This window comes from Nematolebias whitei, chromosome 21 (genome assembly GCF_014905685.2).
Source record: "Nematolebias whitei isolate Nwh7 chromosome 21, NemWhi1, whole genome shotgun sequence".
NCBI classification, from domain to species: Eukaryota; Metazoa; Chordata; class Actinopteri; order Cyprinodontiformes; family Rivulidae; genus Nematolebias; species Nematolebias whitei.
This window is the reverse complement of record NC_056518.1, coordinates 901,870-919,275: the sequence shown is the minus strand read 5'-3', so window position 1 is coordinate 919,275 and position 17,406 is coordinate 901,870. Positions and strand designations below refer to the sequence as shown.

Below are 17,406 nucleotides of genomic sequence, written 5' to 3'. Positions count from 1 at the left end.
CTGTTGCAGAGCGTGTTTGTGTACTTGTTGTATATTACGTACCTGTTGCAGAGTGTATTTGTGTACTTGATGTAGTCAGAAGTAGAGTCAGACCAACATGGACCTTGTTGTTTTGAGAAAACTTGTTTTAGAACTTGTTCAGGATTCAAGCAACAACACTGAGCTTCTGCAACTCACACAAGGAAGTGAAGAACTAACTGTTTTGTTTGTTTGTTTGTTTGTTTGTTGCTGCAGTTCATAGTGAAGGACTCAGTGGAGGAGAACATGGTGAAGATCCAGAGGAAGAAGCAGGACCTGGTGGAGAAGACGTTCGGCTCAGCTAGCACCGACAGGAAAAGTTCTCGCGTGGACGACGTCAGAGCTCTGCTGGAGCTGTAGATGTCTGCTGCTGATCCTCTGCATGCTGCTGATCCTCTGCATGCTGCTCGTCTGGGAACGTCTGTGAGGAAACCCTCTGTTGTCCTGGATGTGCAACTTAAATCAAGTTGTTTTGAACAGAGAGGGGAGTGATCAGACAGTCTGCCCTGCTGCGGGATCACTTACAGCCAGTCATGATGTTCCTGGTGTTTTTATTCTGATCTTTTTAAAGAAGAAATGCTTACTTAAAAACAATTCTTGCTGCTACAACTAGAACTTTCAACATATTTTGAAATAAATACACACTTTATAAGAGCGTACGTTAAACCACATAATTTCATTTTCATTTGAAGCAGATCAAATCGGGCGGTACGTTAGAAGGGTGGGTGATGGTTGTGTTGGCAGAGGGACCTACTGACCCAGTTCCAACAATCCATTGGTGACGTGTCCCTTCAGTCAAACACCATCCAGCCAGCTGAGGCCTTTATTTCATTCGGTTACTCAGATTACTTAATGGTTAAAACAGTAAATGTGCTGTTTGGAAAACTTGCAGTATTTGATGTGTTTCTGTTCTTTATTTTTTTAGGCAAGTACTTTACTCTCTGTCTGGATATTCAACCCACACTGACCTGTCAAATTAAAGGTTTTAATTTTGCTCATTTTTTGTACTGTAGTCTCTCGCTACTTTGCGGTTCGACTTTCGCGGACTCTATCACGGTTTGTGGACGTCCAAAATATTACACTTTTTTTTAAATACACGATTGTGGACTGTGCAGTAATATCACTAAAGTATAAGTACTGTACAGTGTTACATCCAACAATAAAATGTCTAAGAAAAACAGTAATAACATCTAAGATATGAACTAAGAAAAACATCAACTAAATATACACTAAGCACTCATAACATAAAACATTGAACATCAGCACAAACATGAACATGAGTCTGTGAGCAGATGTGCACGCATGAACACAACATTGAAACAGATCAGCAGCAACATGAAACAGATCAGCAACATTAAAACAGATCAGCAGCAACATGAAACAGATCAGCAACATTGAAACATCAGCAGCAACATGAAACAGATCAGCAACATTGAAACATCAGCAGCAACATTAAAACAGATCAGCAGCAACATGATGTGGTTTTTCACAGTGATTATTCTAGTTAGAGATTCATGAGTCTAACAGCTTCAGGGTAGAAGCTGTTCCTCAGTCTAGTGGTTCTACACTTAATGCTCCTTAACCTCCTTCCTGAGGGGAGTGGGGCAAAAAGTGTGTGTGCTGGGTGGGTGGGGTCCTTCATGATGCAGGTGGCCCTCTTCCTGCATCTGGAGGTGTAGATGTCTGTGATGGTGGGGAGGCTGACTCCAACATCTTCTGTGCAGCCTTCACCACTCTCTGCAAAGCTTTTCTTTCTGCAGCTGTGCAGCCTCCATGCCACACGTTGATGCTGGAGCACAGGATGCTCTCCACTGCACACCTGTAGAAGGAGGTGAGGACTGAGCTTCCAGACCAGCTCGTCTCAGCCGTCTGAGGAAGTAGAGTCTCTGATGAGCTTTCTTCATCAGGCTGCTGGTGTTGTTGCTCCAGCTGAGGTTGTCATTCATGTGTACACCCAAGTACTTGTAGCTGGAGACCACTTCCACCGCAGATCCTCCTATGTTGGGGGGTGGTGTTGGTCTTTCTGAAGTCTACAACCATCATGTGGATGTGGAAAAAGTTTAAAATAATTTGGACAGGTGCCACCATTTTGTAGTTTTCTTTCATTCAGCTTCCACTGTACTGTAATCACCATTCATGAGGACTACATTTCCCTAAGTTCAACGCTGTGCTGTAACTAGTGCCTCTGGCCGCTGCTTTCTGCTGAACAGTATTTTTGCGAAGTCAAGTCATGACTGCTGAAACGGCCTTTCAAACGTAAACTTTAATTCATGTCACATGGAAAAGTTTTTTAAAGAAAATGCAGCTTTATAAACATAAGATACAAGAACCCTGCAGATGTTGGATGCTGTCTATCATGGTGCACTAAGATTCATAACTGGCTGTGATTATCGTACCCACCACTGCACCCAGTATTCACTGGTTAACTGGACATCATTAACTTCACGCAGACTCTCTCACTGGTACATTTTCATCTTTAAATCACTTCCTGGTCTGCTGCCTTCATACATCTCCTACATGTCTCTGCGTGAGTGCAGCTACGGAGTGCGCTCTCAGGACATCATTACCTGCAGTGTTCCCTCAGTGAGGACTGAACTAGACAAAAGGACCTTCTCCTACTCCGCTCCTGTTTCCTGGAATATCTTGTACAAAGATCTGAAGCTCTCGACCTTTGACCTCACTAAGTGGCTTTAAGAATCTGTTGGACTCCTGGCAGGGACCAATGCAGACATGTTCCTGTTTTTAGTTTTATACATTTGTCTCGGAATCTAGTAGTTTTTTTGGTTTTGTTACCTTTTTCCTTTTAGCCATCCTATTTGTTAAAAAAAAAAAAAAAAAAACTGTAGTATGAGTTTTTATAACTGCTTATTGTTGTTGCTGTTGTCCATTGTTGTCATCATTCTTTGTTAAATCAGGTCTCTCTTGTAAATGAGTCCTCGAGGCTCAATGGGATTTACCTGTAGAAATAAAGGTTGATTGATTAAAAAAAAACGTGTAAATCATGTGAGGACATGTCTCTCTAAGAAACAGAACATTGTGCTTTGTGACCCGGGTGCTGATTGGCTGTTACAGTAGTAGCGGGGGGTTTGTTAACCTCGAACCTTTGTTTAGTGGACGCTCACAAACGGTCAAAAGTTTCTGGTGATGGAACGGAAACGCCAGTAGAAGATGCTGACGATGAAAGAGAAAATGTAACTTCTAAGACGGTCGTACCTATGTGGATGTTGCCGGCCGCCTGCAGCACAGTTGAGATGCAAGCTGTGAATTAATGATTGAAGAAGAAAACAAATCACTTTGGATGAAAACGATGTGCATTAAAAAGTGTTTCTCTGCACGGAGAGGCAGCGTCCGCTGACGGCAGGAGCGGAGGAGTTTAACATGAGTTCAAAGACCTGATCAGTGAGGGGGTCTACAGGTCTGAACAAGTTTTTAACATGGACTGTTCTGGAAAAGGATGCCATCTCACACTTTTATTAAGAAGGACTAAGCCAAAGCACCTGGTTTCATCTCATCTTCATCACCTTCATCACTGGACAGCTATTTCTTCATCTCCGTCTCCTACTTCATCTTCTCTGGTGAGTACCCATTTAAAATGATTTGAAAGGTTAAGAGTTTAGAAAGAGTGGGAAGGGTCTAAAATGCCAGTATGTACCTGTAAATAAATACTAAAATGAACTACTACTACAGTAAACTAAAATAAACTACTTGTGTACATAATTTTGTTCCGTCCCGTACCACATGAGATGTAATGGCCATTAATAGTTCCCTTGAACTTGGACTACTATCCCCACTTCACGAGTTGTTGCAGGGTGGAAGCTAACACCTGCGATAATCCAGGGAGTGCCACGTAGATCACAACTGTTCAACATCTGTTCTCTCAAATCAAACGTCTGTTGTTTAGAAAGTATAATTGGCTAAAAATGCTTGTTTTTATGATTCAACACCAAACCAACATGACAAACAATGCTCAGTATTTACAGGCCAATAAAAAGCTTTCCCTTGGAAGTTTTGTGCTTTTATTGCGATTATACATTAATCGTCCATAAAAATCTGCCTTCTTTACTAATAAGGAAAACTTCTTTAGTGTCAGAGTAATGGTGGCTGCCACCTTAGAGATGATCTTTCTCAAGCATAGATTTAGCCACACGTCAAAAAAGAAACACATTGCTTCTTTTTCCAAGTTTGCAAAATCCCAAGGTTTACATGTAGCGAGGGAGCCATCTTTGATTTTGATGTAGCAACCCAGTTTTAAATGGTGACCAAAATGTGTGGTTGCTTCAAGGTGTTTTATTGATTGATTTTAATTTTTTGGTGTTGGCAGTAAATCCAACGGGCTGTTCGGTCCCTATACAAGCGGTGTGAGAGTGGTTCACATTGCCAGTAGTAAGTCGGACCCCTTCAGGGTGGGAGTTAGACTCCCCCAGTGCTGCCTGTTGTCACCGATTCTGTTCATGACTTATGGACAGAAATTCTTGGTGCAGCCAGCGAGCGGAGGGAGTCCGGTTGAGTGGCCTCAGGATTCATCTCTGCTCTTTGCAGATGATGTGGTCCTGTTGGCGTCATCGTGTCGTGATCTCCAGCTCTCACTGGAGCAGTTCACAGTGTGAAGCAGCTAGGATGAGAATCAGCACCTCCAAGTCTGTGGCCATGGTCCTCAACTGGAAAAGGGTGGACTGCTCTCTTCAGGTCGAGGGTGAGGTTCTGCCTCAAGTGGAGGAGTTCAGGTATCTCTGGGTTTTGTTCATGAGTGAGGTAAGAATGGAGTGCGAGATTGACAGACGGATTGGTGCAGTGTTGCGTACTTTGTACCGGTTTGTTGTGGTGAAGAGGGAGCTGAGCTGTAAGGCAAAGCTCTGCTTACCGGTCGGTCTACATTCCTACCCTCATCATGGATCATGGATGCAGGCAGTTGAAATGAGTTTCCTCCACAGGGTACCTGGACTCTCCCTTAGAGACTAGATGAGAAGTTCAGTTATCAGGAGAGACTCAGAGTAGAACCGTACACTCCTCCACATCGAGAGGAGCCAGTTGAGGTGGTTCAGACATCTGGTAAGGATGCACCCTGGGCGCCTCCCTAGGGAGGTGCTTTGAGCATGTCCAACTGGGAGGAGACCCCGAGGAAGACCCAGGACATGCTGAAGAGACTATGTCTCTCACATGGTCTTGGGACACCTTGTCCTCTCCAGGTGGTTGTGAACCTGGACCTCCCTGCTCAAGCTGCTGCCCCCATGACCTAACTTCAGAATAAGCGGAAGATAATGGATTGAGGGTGTAGTGAACTAGACCTCCAACATCAATCTGTCTCTGAGGACCTTCATGGGACAGGAACTGTTATTTCATTGATTTGAATCCAGAAATACAAATTATCTCATCAAGAGACTATTTAATTGTATCCTGAATTAATCAATTGAAAGAACACTCTTCTTTTTTTTATTATCATTACTATTTTACAATATCTTGATAATCAAAAGTGTGTTTAGTTCATACCATTTCTAATGTTGAAGTGAACCACTCATTTAAATCAACTGTGAAACAGTATTAAAGATTTTTAAACCTCATTAGACTTAGATCATACAAGTTAAATGTCTATTTACGACGTAACTGTGCATTTTAATCTTCTGTCTGAATGAGGAGTGGATTTGAGGTCGGTCAACAGTCAGAGAACAAGTTATGAGAATGAAGTGCCTTGTTTTAAAACTCTCAGACAGTAAATAAGAAACTGGCACCTGCAAAGTCTGTCACTTCTTCAAAATATTTTCCTGTCTGTACTAATCGTTCTTAAAAACATTTCTGCTGTCTGTGACTTCTAATAACCCTCTGACATCACTAAAACTCCACCCCTGCTGGTTGTGTTAACCAATCAGGAAGTACCAAGTAACAGGAAGTGGATACCCTTTAAAAGTCAACACTTCCTGGAACTATTCAGTTTTACTGGAACTTTCAGTCTTAATGGAACTTTCAGACTAACATGAGGCTAAGGTCTAACAGTCTCTACTCTAATAGCTGATGGATTTTGAACCATGAGCCAAGGGTCCATCCATTTCAGCGGAGTCACAGCACGCCTCGCTGTGATCTCACCCCGAGCATTAAATGCTCTCAACTTCTAAGGAAGATTCCTTCTAAGGAAGCTTATTCTGTTGAACGGAGTATCTGGACACTACTTCGGACGATTCTCAGCCACACTGATCGGAGACGCTGAAAGGTAGCGTGGAAATGGACCTCTGTTCCGGAGCTGATTTATCTTCTGCTCAGGTAACGAGTCGTCACGAGTCGTCACACACCGAGTGTACCGGGGATGAGCTGGGGTCGGATGAAGGGTGCCATTCTTGGTCAACATACTTTCCTCCATCCATCTAAATCTCTCCTCTTGTAAACCTCTTCACCAGTAAATCAAGCTAAATGCCTTCAGAGATGAATTATTCTCCATCAGTAATCCTCTGTTGTCTTGTTATTTGAACTCGCCAAGTTTATTAACCAGAAACAGATCAGCCAATCAAGTGTACATGTTTGATGTTAAATTTTGATTCTGTTAAATAAATGACCGCATTTATTCTGATGGGTCAAAGATAAAATGGCGTCTCATTATACACTCCACTCTCAAGTTATCTCGGTCACATGGCAGAAATTTAACTCGAAAAAGAAAGAATCCGTTGTAATTAAACAATTAATATTCTTTGTGCTTGAACTAGCCTTAAGAAGAATTAATTAATAGGATGTCCACAGCAACAGCTGTCCTGACATACTACAATGGAAACCTAAAAATCTTTTAAAATTTAACTAACATTTTTATAAATCCTTCTGTACTCACCGTCTTCGAACATTGTTGAGGACAAATGGACCCACTGTAAAAGCATTTGTTCTCTTATTTATCACTTGTATGTTTAGTCTGGGTAACGATGGGAACAGAATATTTTCCACAGGGTCAAACTGGAGTCGTGGGTGTGGAAGATTCATGATGATTCCTCTGAGGACATTCAGAGCCATAGAACATGCACAGTTGAAATCACAAGTTTACATACACTATTTAAAAAGATGTGTGTGTTTTTTTCATATGTCTGACGTCCAATCAGAATAAACTTTTCCTGTTAGGTCAATTAAGATTAGCAATTTTTTTTCTATTTGCGAAATGCCAGAATAGAGAGTGAGAATTTTTTAAGGCTATTTTCATTACTTTCTTCAAAGTCAAAAGTTTAAATACACTTCATATTTGGCAACATTTAAACTGTATGACTTGGTGATGATTGTGATGTTACACAAGGAAGCAGTGTGTTTCAGGTGTTCCTTAAATGACATCCACAGGTGTGTCTCTACTCGACTCAGATATTATCAATAACCCTATCTGACGCTCCAAAGACGTGACATCAAATATCCCAAATTGTGTAAAGGCATAAGTAATCTTAGTGCATTTAAACTTTTGACTTTGAAGAAAGTAATAAAAATTGCCTTAAAAAAAATCTTACTCTCTTTATTCTGGCATTTTGCAAATAAATAAAAATGTTGGTAAACGAAACCCATCACCCTGCCACGGGACATTAGACAGGAGGGCCAGAAGAAGAGGAAGAGGTGAAGAGACAAGTTTAGAGCACCAGAACTATGCAAGCAGCACAAACTTGTCATTGGTGAGGCAAGTAAAAACTGAAATGGCAATCTTTGCTTTAGTGATGTGATCAGTGGCGTTTTGTCACATTTCATTACTTTATACTGAAGTTGTGCTGCAGAGTTCAAATCAATAGTCATGGAAACTTAGAGGTATAAGGGACAAAAATGACAAACGTTACAAATAATTTAACTTCAGGTCGTACAGACCCTTTCCAAAAAATTTGAATATCATGGAAAAGTAGTTTAATTTCCATAATTCCATTCAAAAAGTTAATCTTTAATACAAACCGGATTCCAAAAAAGATGGGACACTAAACAAATTGTGAATAAAAACTGAATGCAATGATGTGGAGATGGCAAATGTCAATATTTTATTCGTAATATAACATAGATTACAGATCAAAAGTTTAATCTGAGTAAATGTAACATTTTAAAGGAAAAATATGTTGATTCTAAATTTCACAGTATCAACAAATCCCAAAAAAGTTGGGACAAGTAGCAATAAGTGGCTGGAAAAAGGAAATTGAGCATATAATGAACAGCTGGAAGACCAATTAACACTAATTAGGTCAATTGACAACATGATTGGTATAAAAAGAGCTTCTCAGAGTGTCAGTGTCTCTCAGAAGACAAGATGGAAATGGAAGACTGTTCTGTGGTCAGATGAGTCACGATTTGAAGTTCTTTATGGAACACTGGGACGCCATGTCATCCGGACCAGAGAGGACAAGGATAGCCCAAGTTGTTATCAACGCTCCGTTCAGAAGCCTGCATCACTGATGGTATGGGGTTGCATGAGCGCTTGTGGCATGGGCAGCTTGCATGTCTGGAAAGGCACCATTAATGCAGAGAACTATGTTCAGGTTCTAGAACAACATGTGCTCCCATCTAGACGTCATCTGTTTCAGAGAAGACCCTGCATTTTTCAACACGATAATGCCAGACCACATTCTGCATCAATCACAACATCATGGCTACGTAGGAGAAGGATCCGGGTACTGAAATGGCCAGCCTGCAGTCCAGATCTTTCACCTATAGAGAACATTTGGCGCATCATAAAGAGGAAGGTGCGACAAAGAAGGCCCAAGACGATTGAACAGTTAGAGGCCTGTATTAGACATGAATGGGAGAGCATTCCTATTTCTAAACTGGAGAAACTGGTCTCCTCTGTCCCCAGACGTCTGTTGAGTGTTGTAAGAAGAAGGGGGGATGCCACACAGTGGGAAAAATGGACTTGTCCCAACTTTTTTGGGATTTGTTGACGCCATGAAATTTGGAAACAACAGATTTTTCCCTTAAAATGAAACATTCTCTCAGTTTAAACTTTTGATCTGTGATTTGTGTTCTATTCTGAATAAAATATTAGATGTTGGCACCTCCACATCATTGCATTCACTTTTTATTCACAATTTGTTTAGTGTCCCAACTTTTTTGGAATCCGGTTTTTGTAGATGATAGATTCATGGCCCACAATTTAAAATGATTTCAAATATTTATTTGTTTATTTTTACATAATTTGGGCTTCCAGCTCATGAAACCCACGAAAACAGGATTTCAAAAAAAATTTGAATTCTGTGAAGACGTCAGCCCACACTACTTCTCAGTTTTTGGAGAAAAATAAATAAATTTAGGATGACATCAAATCAATCAAAATATGGTATTTTCAAAATGATATGTCAATCTTCAATACTTGGTTGTGGATCCCTTTGCCTTAATTTCTGCCTCGATGTGACGTGGCATTGAGACAATCAGCCTGTGGCATTGACTGGGAGTTATGGAAGCCCAGATTTCCTTGATGCTGTCAGATCTTCTTTGTTGTTGGCTCTGGTGCTCCTCATGTTCCTCTTGAGAATACTCCATAGATTCTCAGTGGGGTTTAGGTCCGGCCAGTTGGCTGGCCAGTCAAGCTCTGTGGCATCAAACCAGGTTTTGGTGCTACTGGCAGCATGGGCAGGGGCCAGGTCCTGCTGGAAGATGAAATCTGCATCTCCATACAGATCCTCAGCAGAAGGAATCATAAAGTCTTCTAAAACATTCTGGTAGACTGTTGCGGTACAAAGCAGTATGGGTTCTGTTCCTCACCCTTCTTCCTCCAAACCCTTGGACCTTGATTTCTGAATGAAAGACACTTTACTTTCATTGCAAAAGAGGACCGAGGAACCTGACAGTTGTTGTCCATCTCCCAGATGGATCTGAATGTGGTGGTTTTTGAAGCTGTGACTCCCGCCTCATTCCACTCTTTCTGCATCTCTGCCAGAATCTGGAATCTTCTGTTTGATGATCCACTGAAGCCCACGGTCATCTCTTTTGCTGGTGCATCTTCTCCTGCCACATTTTGTGCTTCCACTAGACTTTCCATTGATGTGCTTGGACACAGCACTCTATGAACAGCCAGCCTCCTTAGCTATGAACTTGTGTCTTACCCATCCTATGGAGGGCATCAATGATGGTCTTCTGGACAGATGTTCTGTCTGCAGTCTTCACCATATTGAACCAAACTGAAGCAATTTAATGACACCTGGGGAAACCTGTGCAGGTGCTTTGAGTTTAGTAGATGATTAGTGTCACACTCAGTTAAAAACATTCATGTCCTGCAACGTTTGGGCTGATGTTTCCACAGTATTCTAATTTTTTTGAAATCCTATTTTTGTGGGTTTCATGAGCTGGAATCCCAAATTATGTAAAAATAAACAAATGAATACTTGAAATCGTTTAAATTGTGGGCCCTGAATCTATCATTTATTAAAGATTAACTGAATGGAATTATGGAAGTTCAACAACTTTTCCATGATGTTCAGTTTTTTTGGAAAGTGTCTGTATACGTCATGACTGCAATGCATGTGCAGTGTGTGCTGTCCACTTGGCCACTGGAACTGAGGATCACCCATGGTTTGAGCAGAGGTTCACTGAGGCACTGAGAGTGCAAAACCTAAGACACAAAATATGTAAAATTAATACAATAATAATAACAAAAATGAAAACGATAAAATCAAACAAGTTTTTAACAAGTTGATTTTTTTTAACATCACTAGACACATGTCACAGTAGTTTTGTTTAGAGACCACACTGAAATTCAACATTATCCAGTGTGGTCTAAGTGAAATACAATATAATCCCATCAGAATATGAATGACAGTTTAACACTAGTCTCCATAAACAACATGCAACAGTAGAGTTTTGAAGGTGCAATGACCAAACGTGATGTTTTTAACCTCTGTAGGTCGAGAGGCGTGTGTGTGTGTGTGTGTGTGTGTGTTGTTCACGTACCTTTGTGAGAACTAGTTTTCTGGTCATTGATGCAGTCTAGAACAGCAAAGGAAATCAATGTTGGTCATGTGGGCGGCTGTGGCTGAGTGGTTAGAGCAGTCGTCCTCCAATGCAAGAGTTGGGGGTTCAAATCCACCAGCAGTCACATGCCCAAGTGTCCATGGGCAAGACAGTGAACCCCCCATAGCCTCCGATGTGTGTCCCATCAGTGTCTGAATGTGATAAAGCTCTGATTAGTCTCTTGAAAATGATTTGTTCAATTATCTTTGTACAGATCTAGTATAGAGCTGTATGAATGGGTAAATAAGGACACAGATTGTTGTAAAGAGCTTTGAGTGTCTTCATCAGATAGAAAGGAGCTATATAAGTACAGTCCATTTACCATGTTTGACCTGTTGTACCAAGGGATTACATTTATTCCTGTGATTTACCAGCACTAATCAATCATGTCAACAGTTCCATTTGTTGTCAACTTCACTTCCGGCGAGCTGATGGACGGCAGCTCCCTCCGGCTTCTCTGCAGTCTTTTATCAAGAAACTGACCCGTTTTTTTCGAACCGGACTAAAGTTGGTCCTCCTAACAACCAAATTCGGTGTTCAGTGACTCAGAGAGCCGGACGGGACCATCCAAAAATATATTTTGGTCCAGGACTGGCTGCTTCCATCCCACCGGTCACTCTGAGCGCACCCTGCCGGCCAGGTGACCCCTCGAGCTGGGGAGTCGTCGCACGAAGGTCCGGTGTTTTTTCTCTCTCTCTCTCTGGACCTCAATGAACTCTTATCTGGACCTTTGTGGTTCTACCTGGTTCCGACAAAAATCGCCTGGAGGTATTTCGCTGGTTTTCTGCTGGACTGGCCCTCGTGGTGTCTTCATAGGTGTGGGGGAAGTGTACCTGTGACCCTCGAATCTAAACTCTGCATTTTAGCCAAGGTTCTAGAAAAACTGATAAACTCTCAAATCAAAAATGACCTGGACTCATTTAACATCTTACCTCCACATCAATCTGGTTTCAGGAAACAACACAGCACAACCACTGCTTCACTGAAGGTTCTTAATGATGTTGTTGAAGCTCTGGATGCTAAGGATTATTGTGCTGCACTTTTCTTAGACCTGTCTAAAGATTCTGACACTGTGGATCAGAACATCTTGTGTCATAAACTCTCAGAAATCGGTTTCTCAGAACACACCATTGGTTGGTTCTCTATCTCTCAGATCGGAGGCAATGCGTTCAACATAATGGTACTTCCTCCAGTTATTTAACAGTCAACAATGGTGTACCACAAGGCTCAGTCTTAGGACCCACCCTCTTTACAATCTACATACACAATGTAGGGTAAAAACATCCCTGATGCATCCATACATTTCTATGCTGATGACACAGTTGTTTATTGTCGAGCTAAAACTGTTGCTAAGGCTTTCCAGCTTTTGAAATCTGCATTCAACATCATCCAGACTGATTTGTTTCACCTCAAACTTGTCCTAAATGCCGACAAAACCAAAGGGATGCTTTTTTCAAACAGGAAATCGGTCCCAGCAGTTCTTCCTTTGATTTTATCCTCAAATGGTGTCCCCATTGAGTTTGTTGATTCCTATAAATATTTAGTATCTTGGTCGACTCACATCTCTCTTTTAAGCTCCATGTGGAAAACTTGTTAAAGAAACTGAAAGTTAAACTGGGTTTCTTTTTCAGAAACAGATCCTGTCTAACCCTGAATGTTAGGAAACGCCTTGTATCTGTGACTTTCCATCCCTCCATTGATTATGGTGACATTATTTACATGAACGCTCCTACAAGAACCCTGCAGATGTTGGATGCTGCAGATGTTGGATGCTGTCTATCATGGTGCACTAAGATTCATAACTGGCTGTGATTATCGTACCCACCACTGCACCCAGTATTCACTGGTTAACTGGTCACCATTAACTTCACACAGACTCTCTCACTGGTACATTTTCATCTTTAAATCTCTTCTTGGTCTGCTGCCTTCATACATCTCCTCCTACATGTCTCTGTGTGAGTGCAGCTACAGCGTGCGCTCTCAGGACATTATTACCTGCAGTGTTCCCTCAGTGAGGACTGAACTAGACAAAAGGGCCTTCTCCTACTCCGCTCCTGTTTCCTGGAATATCTTACAAAAAGATTTGAAGCTCTCGACCTTTGACCTCTCTAAGTGTCTTTAAGAATCTGTTGGACTCCTGGCAGGGACCAATGCAGACATGTTCCTGTTTTTAGTTTTCTACATTTGTCTTGGAATCTAGCTGTTTCTTTTTGTTGTTACCTTTTTCCTTTAGCCATCCTATTTGTAAAAAAACCAAAAAAAAACCTGTATTATGACTTTTTGTAACTGTTTATTGTTGTTGCTGTTGTCCATTGTTGTCATCATTCTTTGTTAAACCAGGTCTCTCTTGTAAATGAGTCCTCGAGGCTCAATGGGATTTACCGTCTAAATAAAGGTTGATTGATTGTCCACAGCTAAAAGGTCGACTCACTTTAGAAAACACAAAATGGCTACAACTCAACACAATGTGTGCATAGATCCATTTTCAGATTTATTAACTCTTAGGATGTACTGTACAGTTAACAGGGAGATAATTCACATTAAATTGTAGAACGACAACTGATCCACATATTCTATCACACACACTGCATTTGGATTTTAATTGTATGTGCTTTATGCAGGAGTGTGTTAATTGGACAGAGTTACAAGTTCAACAGCACTCAGGTGGCGTTAAGGACAGGAGGACTTGCAGACGGTAGTTCCTAGCAGCAGTTGCAGTAAGTGAGGTTGTGTAAAGTGTGATTGGGCAATAAGGCAGCTGGTTACACTACAGAGAGGACATGATGAAACCCAAACCATGGTACAAACACCGATGTGGGTCTGCTGGAGGTACATGCAGGACAAGAGGTCTGTGTGGAGGGGGTGTCAATGTTTACATCAGTGTCAGCGGAAGCTCCGGTTTCCTCCCACAGACCAAAAACACGCATGTTAGGCTGCATTCAGGCCCAGACCTCCCTTGCAAAAGATGTGTGATCTCAGTGGGATTTGCCTGGTTAAATAAAGGTGAATAAAAATGTATTATACAGACCCACATTTTAAACTGCCATGCAAATATATCCACAACAGGACAAGAGCTAAAGTCACAAGAAGTCATGCACTCCTGAGATGGACATGGTCACAAAGATCAGATCTAAGGAACAGAGGGAAGGACAGACGGACGGACTGCAACAGGATTAAAAGTTGATGAAAACCCAGAGCTGAACACGTATAAGCCTGACCTGCACTTCGTCTTGCTGCTGACATTTTCCACACGCTAGGAAGAGTTAGGAATTTATCTCCATCAGATTCAGAATATGACCAGGAAGTAAAGTACACAAGTGCAACAGTTTACCATCTATAACTATAACTCAAGCAGCTAGCTAGCTTCGGTTAGCACAAAACCAAGACATTTCAGGTACGGTACACATAAATGAAACCAGATGTTGCTGTAGGACGTGCCGACATGTAGACTTCGGGACTTGATGAAAATCCAGCTAGCTGTTCCAACTGACTAGTTACCAGAAACACATTTGTGAAAACATGTTAAATTGTAATAATTAAATGTTGAAAAACAATGATTTTATACTAGAAATTGTTTCACAATTAAGTTACAGTCATATCTAAAGTTCCAAGATCAAAAATAACTAAATTTGTCCACAATTCAATTACAGAAATGTTTAAAGTGCTGTAACAACAAAGAATTAAAGCCACTTACATTTAAAGTGTAATGTCAAAGTTAAAATGTCAATTTTGCTGACAAAAATAATTGCAGTTTTATTGACAGAAAAGGACTCACAATTTATAAGGTGGTAAAAAGGTGGTTTCAAGACTTCTCTCTTGAACTGGACTGTATTTATTTATGTCGTTATTCTTTCTGAGGGTTAAGAGTGCACTTTTACAGTTCTGCAAAATAACCCACAGTATTTATTGATTACTCCCGCTGCAGCAGAGCTCAGAGAAATTACTTTTGTCCTTTACAATAAGAGTCTCAAGTTGGGTGCATGATGCCATGGGCGGTGGCCGAAGGCGGGGGCCTTGGTGCTCTGATCCTGGCTTACCAAAGCTGCTCTTGGGGCATGGAATGTAACCTCTCTGGCGGGGAAGGAGCCTGAGCTTGTGCGTGAGGTTGAGAGATATCGACTAGATATAGTTGGGCTCACCTCAACGCGCAGCATGTGCTCTAGAACCAACGTCCTTGAGAGGAGCTGGACTTTATTCTACTCTGGAGTTGCCCATGGTGAGAGTTGCTGAGCTGGTGTGGGTCTACATTTAGCCCCCGACTCGGTGCCTGTGTGTTGGAGTTTTCCCCGATGGATGAGAGGGCAGTTTCCCTGAACCTTCGGGTAGGGGGACGGGCTTTGACTGTTGTTTGTGCCTTGCGTAACACAAACAACAGTTCAGAGTTTATAGCCTTCTTGGAGTCCCTGACAAGAGGTGCTGGAAGGAAGGTGCGCCAGCTGGGGAACTCCTTTATTCTGCTGGGGGACTTAAATGCCCACGTGGGTAATGACAGTGTGACCTGGAGGTGCGTGATTGGGAGGAACAGCCTCTCTGATCTAAACTCGAGTGACGTTCTGTAGTTGGACTTCTGTACTAGTCATAGTTTGTCCATCACGAACACCATGTTCGAACACAAGGGTGTCTATAAGCGCACTTGGCACCACTTGGGAACGCCTGGCAGAAGAACCTGTCAGAAAGATCTTCAACTCACACCTCCAAGGAGAGCTTAAACCGCATCCCAGCTGGGCGGGGGACATCGAGACTGAAAGGACCATGTTCCTCGCTTCACTTGCTGCCTTGAGCTATGGCCACAAGGTTGTCGATGCTTCTCGTGGTGGCCATCCTCAAATTCGGTGGCTAGGGAGGCTGTCAAGCTGAAGAAGGAGTCCCATCAGGCCTTGCTGGCTGATGGGACTCCAGAGGCAGCTGAAAAGTACCAAGGGCCAAGCGGTGTGCAGCCTTGGCTGTTTCTGAGGCAAAAGCTTGGATGTGGGAGGAGTTCGGAGAGGCCTTGGATAAAGACTCTCAGTCGGCTCTGAGGAGATTCTGACAAACCATCAGGCGGCTGAGGAGGGGAAAGCAGCACTTTACTAAGTGAAGGTGGGGTGCTGTTGACCTCAACCAGTGATGTCGTCGGGAGGTGGAAGGAATACTTCTCGGACCTTCTCAATCCCACCGGCACGTCTTCCATGGAGGAAGCTGAGTCAGTGGACTTCAGGGTTGGTCTGTCCATAACCGTGACTGAGGTCGCTGAGGTAGTTAAATAGCTCTGTGGCAGCAGGGCTCTGGGAGTGGATGAGATTCACCCTGATTTCCTTAAAGCTCTGGATGTTGTGGGGCTGTCTTGGTTGACATGCCTTTGCAATGTCGCGTGGACATGTGGGGCAGTGCCACTGGACTGGCAGACTGGGGTGGTGGTTGCCCTCTTCAAAAAGGGGCATTTTAGGGGCATCACTCTCATTAGCCTCCCTGTTAATGTCTTTTCAGGGGTACTGAAGAAGAGGGTCCAATCGTTGGTCGAACCTCAGATCCAGGAGGAACAATGTGGGTTCCGTCCTTGTGGAACACTTTATCTGCTCTTTACCCTCACTAGGGTCCTTGAGGGGTCATGGGAGTGTGCCCATCCAGTCTACATGTGTTTTGTGGACTTGGAGATGGCATTTGACCGTGTTTTTCAAGGTACACTGTGGGGGGTGCTCCGTGAGTATGGAATTGGGGGTCCGTTGTTACGGGCTGTTCAGTCCCTATACAAGCGGTGCGAAAGTTTGGTTCGCATTGCTGGTAGCAAGTCGAACCCCTTCAGGATGGGAGTTGGACTCCCCCATGGCTGCCCATTGTCACCAATTCTGTTCCAAAACTTTTATGGACAAAATTGCTAGATGCAGCCAGGGGGCAGAGGGAGTCCGGTTCGGTGGCCTCAGGATTCTATCTCTGCTCTTTGCAGATGATGTAGTCCTGTTGGCGACATTATGCCGTGATCTCCAGCACTCACTGGAGCGATTCACAGCCGACTGTGAATTGGCTGGGATGAGAATCAGCACCTCCATATCTGAGGCCATGGTCCTCAGTCAGAAAGGGTGGATTGCTCTCTTCAGGTCGAGGGAGAGGTTCTGTCTCAAGTAGAGGAGTTCAAGTATTGTGGAGTTTTGCTCACGAGTGAGGGAAGAATGGAGCGTCAGATGGACAGTTGGATTGGTGCAGCATCTGCAGTATTGTGGACTCTGTGCTGGTTTGTTGTGGGGAAGATGGAGCTGAGCTGTAAAGCAAAGCTCTGTTTACCAGTCGGTTTACGTTCCTACCCTCACCTATGGTCATGAACTCAGGGTAGTGAATGAAAGAATGAGATTGTGGATACATGCGGTTGAAATGAGCTTCCTCTGCAGGGTAGCTGGGCTCTCCCTTAGAGACGGGGTGAAAAGTTAAATTATAAGGGACAGACTTGGAGTAGAACCACTACTCCTCCACATTGAGAGGAGTCATTTG

At 42.7% G+C, this 17,406-nt stretch overlaps 1 protein-coding gene across 1 annotated transcript in view; it reads left to right on the top strand.

Moving 5' to 3' along the window:
- Positions 1-719, top strand: part of hltf (helicase-like transcription factor) — a 40,994-nt gene extending 40,275 nt beyond the window's left edge. The window contains exon 23 of the mRNA XM_037695585.1: positions 235-719. Coding sequence (XP_037551513.1) covers positions 235-378 — 144 coding nt within the window. The 3' untranslated portion in view covers positions 379-719. The remainder of the gene's footprint in view (positions 1-234) is intronic.
- Positions 720-17,406: the final 16,687 nt, after the last annotated feature.